The 7490-nt window shown below is 42.9% G+C and overlaps 1 protein-coding gene across 6 annotated transcripts in view; it reads left to right on the top strand.

Moving 5' to 3' along the window:
* Nucleotides 1–7490, top strand: part of arhgap9 (Rho GTPase activating protein 9) — a 72626-nt gene that overhangs the window by 48464 nt on the left and 16672 nt on the right. For 2 of the 6 annotated variants that reach the window (XM_090206449.1, XM_036950854.2), the window contains exons 6-8: nt 1319–1447; nt 1622–1732; nt 4407–4496. In XM_090206449.1, coding sequence (XP_090062575.1) covers nt 1319–1447; nt 1622–1732; nt 4407–4496 — 330 coding nt within the window. Of the gene's footprint in view, nt 1–1318; nt 1448–1621; nt 1733–4406; nt 4497–6265; nt 6318–6706; nt 7031–7490 lie in introns of those variants that run through there. The other 4 variants (XM_090206451.1, XM_090206450.1, XM_090206452.1 and 1 more) reach the window with 3 other exon arrangements.

Raw genomic sequence — 7490 nt, 5'->3', positions numbered from 1 at the left:
GGATACGTTTGAGAGCGATGTCCTTTAGGGTTCGGGCAAAGGTGGGCACTGCTGCCTTGTAGAGGTGGACCTGGTCACAGAGGCTGTTCAAGTCCAGGGTGGAGTGGTGGGCCAGGAAAACATTTGGTTTTGAGGCACAGTAATGGGAAATACTTGCGTTTACCCGCTGTATTGTGGCAGGGTGGAAGTCTTTTCGTGGTAGCAGGGTGGAGATAACCACTTGTGCGTTGGGGAAAGTAGAAGAAGCCTTTTCAATCACTCCCTTCAGTGCTGTGGCCACCGTTTCCTGCTGTGCTCTCAGGTCGTTTGTGCCTGTGTGTATTATTATGTGGCTAGGTGAGCCTAGTTGGTCCTCAGACAGAAGGTCGAGGGCGCGCTGGGTGTTTGGACACCAGAGTTTAGACACACTGTGTTTGGGAAAAAGTTTTTTTTCTTCTATATAATTCCCATTTGAGTCCATAAGTAGTACAATCTGTGTCTTGTGTTTGTCCTCAGTGGGTGTGGGGGGGTTGTCAGAAGGGCTATCAGGGTGGCTGACAGGGGGGGTGCTCTTTCTCTGTCTGTCTCTCTCTCTCTGTCTCTCTCTCTCTCTCTCTCTGTCTCTGTCTCTGTGTGTGTGTGCATGTGTGTCAGTGGGCAGTCAAGAAGAACCACAAACAGAAGAGGATGTGGCTTCAACAGAAAACAGTGAGAGAGCGAGAGCGAGGGAAAGAGAGAGAGCTACGCAGAAACACAGAGTGAAAGAGAGAGAAATGGAAAACAAAGAAAACGACAGAAAGAGAGAGAGAATAACAGAAACTGAGAGAAAGATATATACCGGTCCACCTCAACATGTAGTCAGAGAGGCCTAAGGACTGGGCTTGTAGAAAACATTTACATGCACCAGTGACTCCCTTTAGTGAACTGACTGGTAAGTAAGATAATGTAGGCTATAGGAGGCCATCTGTTGCACTGAAATAGATTGAAAAGTAAAGCCGAGATGGAAAACCATCTTTCCATGAAAGCTGTAGTGATGAGGCTATACGATGCAGCTTTGTCCCCATGTTATGTAACTATAGTCATTCTACTAATGACAGCTGGGGCTGAGTGGCGCATGCAACCTGTAGACTATAATATACTGTATAATACACACACACACACACACATTACACACACACACACACACATTACACACACACACACACACATTACACACACACACACACACACACACACACACACACACCCTAACCTGACATTTCCCCATCAACCTGTGTCCAACCTCATGTAACATGTTGTTGACCTTATACAGTATAAACCTCCTCTCTCTCCCCACCAGGTGTCTCCCCAGTCCTACATTTCCCAGCAGTCTCTCCTGGAGTCTACTCTATACTCCGCCATCCACCAGGTGAAGAGGCGGAGCCAAGTGGAGCCCCCCAGCCCCGCCCCCGGCCAGCGACCCATGCAGGTCATTGACGATGGAAATCTCATGTTTTCCAAACTTAAAATAGCTAATACAATCCTTTCAAACAATATACATACACTCACATAGCAAAGATGACGTTCATGCATAAAGCTATTGAGGAAGACACAAAAAAGACACAAAAAAGTCCAACACATATTTCCATTGTACCCCTGAAAGGTGCTGGACCTATGGGAGCAGTATTCGGACCCCTCCACGGGGCGATGTTTCTATGTCAACACCGTTACCAAGGAGAGGTCCTGGAAACCCCCCCGCAGAGCCCGTGAATGGGTAACAGACATACAGTGCCTTGCAAAAGTATTCATCCCCCTTGGCGTTTTTCCTATTTTGTTGCATTACAACCTGTAATTTAAACAAACAGAAATGTGGTGGGTGCATATGTATTCACCCCCTTTGCTATGAAGCCCCTAAATCAGATCTGGTGCAACCAATTACCTTCAGAAGTCACATAATTAGTTAACTAAAGTCCACCTGTGTGCAATCTAATGTCACATGATCTATCACATGATCTCAGTATATATATATATATATATATATATATATATATATATATATATATATATATATATATATATATATATATATACCTGTTCTGAAAGGCTCCAGAGTCTGCAACACCACTAAGCAAGGGGCACCACCAAGAAAGCGGCACCATGAAGACCAAGGAGCTGTCCAAACAGGTCAAGGACAAAGTTGTGGAGAAGTGCAGATCAGGGTTGGGTTATAAAAAAATATCAGAAACTTTGAACATCCAACAGAGCACCATTAAATCCATTATTAAAAAATGTAAAGAATATGGCACCACAACAAACCTGCCAAGAGACGGCCGCCCTCCAAAACCCTCCAGGCAAGGAGGGCATTAATCAGAGAGACAACAAAGAGACTAAAGATAACCCTGAATGGAGCTGCAAAGCTCCACAGCGGAGATTGGAGTATCTGTCCATAGGACCACTTTAAGCCGTACACTCCACAGAGCTGGGTTTTACAGAAGACTGGCCAGAAGAAAGGCATTGCTTAAGGAAAAGAATAAGCAAACACGTTTGGTGTTCACCAAAAGGCATGTGGGAGACTCCCCAAACATATGGAAGTAGGTACTCTGGTCAGAGGAGACTAAAATTGAGCTTTTTGGCCATCAAGGAAAATGCTATGTCTGGTGCGAACCCAACACCTCTCATCACCCCGAGAACACCAACACCATCGTCAGGGACTGGGAAACTGGTCAGAATTGAAGGAATGATGGATGGAGCTAAATACAGGGAAATTCTTGAGGGAAACCTGTTTCAGTCTTAGATTTGAGACTGGGACAGAGGTTCACCTTCCAGCAGGACAATGGGGCAGCAGGGGTGGCAGGAAGGTTGCAAGTTCAAACCCCCGGGCTGACAAGGTACAAATCTGTCGTTCTGTCCCTGAACAAGGCAGTTAACCCACTGTTCCTAGGCCGTCATTGAAAATAAGAATTTGTTCTTAACTGACTTGCCTAGATAAATAAAGGGTCAATAAAATGATAATAAAATAAAAAAATGACCCTAAGCATACTGCTTAAGCAACACTGGAGTGGTTTAAGGGGAAACATTTAAATGTCTTGGAATGGCCTAGTCAGAGCCCAGACCTCAATCCCATTGAGAATCTGTGGTATGACTTGCTGTACACCAGTAGAACCCATCCAACTTAAAGGAGCTGGAGCAGTTTTGCCTTGAAGAATGGGCAAAAATCCCAGTGGCTAGATGTGCCAAGTTTATAGAGACTTACAGCTGTAATTGCTGCAAATGGTGGCTCTACAAAGTTTTGACTTTGTGAAAACTGGTGAAAACTTAGGTATGTTGTGTAAATCAAATGATACAACCCCCCCCCCCCAAAAAAAAAATCTGTTTTAATTTCAGGTTGTAAGGCAACAAAATAGGAAAAATGCCAAGGGGGGTGAATACTTTCACAAGCCACTGTAACAGGGATATAGAGATCACAGGGTCCTATGTTAATTTACAGACATACAGATCACAGGGTCCTATGTTATTTTACAGAACACAGGGTCCTATGTTAATTTACAGACATACAGAACACAGGGTCCTATGTTAATTTACAGAACACAGGGTCCTATGTTAATTTACAGACATACAGAACACAGGGTCCTATGTTAATTTACAGACATACAGATCACAGGGTCCTATGTTAATTTACAGACATACAGATCACAGGGTCCTATGTTAATTTACAGACATACAGATCACAGGGTCCTATGTTAATTTACAGATATACAGAACACAGGGACCTATGTTAATTTACAGAACACAGGGTCCTATGTTAATTTACAGACATACAGAACACAGGGTCCTATGTTAATTTACAGACATACAGAACACAGGGTCCTATGTTAATTTACAGACATACAGATCACAGGGTCCTATGTTAATTTACAGATATACAGAACACAGGGTCCTATGTTAATTTACAGAACACAGGGTCCTATGTTAATTTACAGACATACAGATCACAGGGTCCTATGTTAATTTACAGACATACAGATCACAGGGTCCTATGTTAATTTACAGACATACAGAACACAGGGTCCTATGTTAATTTACAGACATACAGATCACAGGGTCCTATGTTAATTTACAGACATACAGATCACAGGGTCCTATGTTAATTTACAGACATACAGATCACAGGGTCCTATGTTAATTTACAGACATACAGATCACAGGGTCCTATGTTAATTTACAGAACACAGGGTCGTATGTTAATTTACAGACATACAGATCACAGGGTCCTATGTTAATTTACAGACATACAGAACACAGGGTCTTATGTTAAGTTCAACAGTACAACTATTTTCGGGGACAGTAGAGTCTTTTTATCAACACGTTTTTTATATGTTGCCAGCAATGAGAAATAGTCAATCAGATGTGCTTTCAAACTAACACCCATACTCTCTTCCTTGCTATAGGCTCGTCCGCTGCAACCACAGACAATCCCCAGGGACGCCAACCACCTGTCTCTCCCAATCCCAGGCACAGAGAATGGCAACATGAACAGGGTAGGTCCACCACCTACAGCCCCCCCACGCCCCCCCAAGACTTAATGAAGAGTTGTAATGTGATTGTGTCGCTAATGTTGTCAACCTCGTGACCATAAACGAATAAAACAGGTGAGATGTAGTTTACACACAAAATAATCTATTCAGGTATTTGCTTCCTTACTTCGTGAATAGTCTGTGGACTCCTCTTAATCTCTCCTCTTCCTCCTCTTAATCTCTCCTGTTCCTCCTCTTAATCTCTCCTCTTCCTCCTCTTAACCTCTCCTGTTCCTCCTCTTAATCTCTCCTGTTCCTCCTCTTAATCTCTCCTCTTCCTCCTCTTAATCTCTCCTGTTCCTCCTCTTAATCTCTCCTGTTCCTCCTCTTAATCTCTCCTCTTCCTCCTCTTAATCTCTCCTGTTCCTCCTCTTAATCTCTCCTGTTCCTCCTCTTAATCTCTCCTGTTCCTCCTCTTAATCTCTCCTGTTCCTCCTCTTAATCTCTCCTGTTCCTCCTCTTAATCTCTCCTGTTCCTCCTCTTAATCTCTCCTGTTCCTCCTCTTAATCTCTCCTGTTCCTCCTCTTAATCTCTCCTGTTCCTCCTCTTAATCTCTCCTGTTCCTCCTCTTAATCTCTCCTGTTCCTAGGCCGTCATTGAAAATAAGATTTTGTTCTTAACTGACTTGTCTAGTAAAAACGTTTTTTAATTTGTTTAAAGAAGATAATAATAAAAAGTTGGTGTGTTTATTTAACGTAGACAGGAACAGTTACCCAGACACTGAACCAGAGCTTTACGGACACCAAGACTTCACAAGTTGGCACGGTAACACTTTGGCACGGCCCAGAAACGAGCCCTGACACGCTCGGGCTTGTGGAGATCTGATAGTTCAAATTCTACCTACTTTATCAGAGGGCAAGCTGGAGCTAAATTCATACCCCGTAACGCCTGTCCATTCTACATTGTGCCAGGCGAATAGGAACTGTGGGTCGTACAGTGTAACAATGAGCAATTACAACACTTACAGGAATAACCACACAGTGTTGTAAAAGTAGAGATTGTGTCTGGGCTTCATGCAACTTCCACCCCGACTGACCTATAGTGCTAGTGTCACCATCGTAACTACGAAAATAAGATGATAAGAGTCTGTAGATAATGATTACTGTTGTCCTTGTTGTTACTGTTAGTGCTGTTATATTGTTGATATGATAATATCTCTGGGTACGTCCCAAACAGCTCCCCGTTCCCTATATAGTGCACTACTTTAGACCCTATTCCCTACATAGTGCACTACTTTAGACCCTATTCCCTACATAGTGCACTACTTTAGACCCTATTCCCTACATAGTGCACTACTTTAGACCATATTCCCTATATAGTGCACTACTTTAGACCAGAGCCCTATGCCCCCCTATTCCCTATATAGTGCTCTAACATTGCTTCCTTCACATGGCTTCCTTCACATGGCTTCCTTCACATGGCTTCCTTCACATGGCTTCCTTCACAGGGCTTCCTTCACATGCCTTCCTTCACATGGCTTCCTTCACAGGGCTTCCTGTTTGTGCCAAGTGAGAGTGATGGTACATGCTGATAGTGTTAGCGTAAGGTTGCATATAGAAAGAGGAAGTTTATGCTGCGAGAGAGAAGGAGAGACACAAGTGGATTTGGGGTTGTGGTTCCTCAGATGAAAAGGTGTGTGTGTGTGTCAGGAAGGTGCACTACAGTGGACAGTGGCGTGGACTGACTCTCCTATCGACTACCAAGGAAACATCCGTTTTAATAGTTTAGCTTTGATCTGGACTCTGATACGGGTGATATAAAGGCTACTGATGAACAGAGTGGCTGTAAGTTCAGTTTTTCTTCTTGTGTGGGTGTGTGAGAGAGGGAGTGTAAGACAGATCTAGCTACTGTATATTTCTCAGTTAGCTTAAACACTCTTGTAGAAAAAGGTCCTATCTAGAACCTAAAATGTTTGTTTTTTTGGGCTGTTCCCAAAGGGTAACCCTGTGAGAATATGTAGAGATAAAAACACAACGCAGAGACAGAGGACGAGAGGTTAAAAGGACGAGAAGTCAATAGAGTAACGATTAATAATAATAGGTAATATAGGTAATAGTGTTTTTTTCTGTAAAAGGGAATGATTGATTAATGGTTCAGACATTCTGAAATAGGATACTTGTTATTTGTCCATTGGCTAGTTTTATTGCAAGGAATTCTAATTGGTCAACCACAGGCTAAGGGCTGGGTTATAAAACGACACGCTGTCCCTTTGTTCTGTGGAGAGAATGACTGGAGAGAAACACAGGAGTGAATCACTGAGAGAGCATCACTGAGAGAGCATCACTGAGAGAGCATCACTGAGAGAGAATCACTGAGAGAGCATCGCTGAAGGGAAGAATGACCATCTAACTCCCTGCATGATTTGTCCTCTTCGAAGAAACCTATTTTCCTCCCCCTGATTTGCTTTGGGGTCTGTTATTAGAGAATAAAATAAATCTCGAACAACTCTTTGAAGAAAACTTTTTTTGGTTCCAGGTAGAACCCTTTTTGGTTCCAGGTAGAACCCTTTTTGGTTCTGTGTAGAACCCTTTCCACAGAGGATTCAACATGGAACTCAAAGGGGTTCTAGCTGGAACCAAAAAAAAGGGTTCTATGGTGACAACCGAAGAACCCTTTTTCCCTCTGAGTGTAGTCTCACGTTGGAGCTTGCATCTTCACAGTTTATAGATAACAGACTAGTATGACTGACTGTACAGTACTATGTGTACCAGTTTGTTACAACAATATACACTTCAACAAGTTATAGACTTCAGCTGTGATAAAGCTATCTGTGCTTTTCACTATGGGGGGGGGGGATCAGCTAATGTGGATCCTAATAAATACTAATATTAGCTGACATGTTTGTGAAGAAAATCTATGAATGCCTCGTAGTGTTACGTAATGTGTTGGGTCATTCTAGGCCAGTGTTTGCTGTAATTAGCCTTTGTAGTGAAGCAAAAGACAAAATGGACTGTAAG

The sequence above is a fragment of the Oncorhynchus mykiss genome, chromosome 17 (assembly GCF_057628025.1).
Source record: "Oncorhynchus mykiss isolate SJ-2025 chromosome 17, ASM5762802v1, whole genome shotgun sequence".
Classification (NCBI taxonomy): Eukaryota; Metazoa; Chordata; class Actinopteri; order Salmoniformes; family Salmonidae; genus Oncorhynchus; species Oncorhynchus mykiss.
This window is presented reverse-complemented; position numbering and strand designations above follow the sequence as displayed.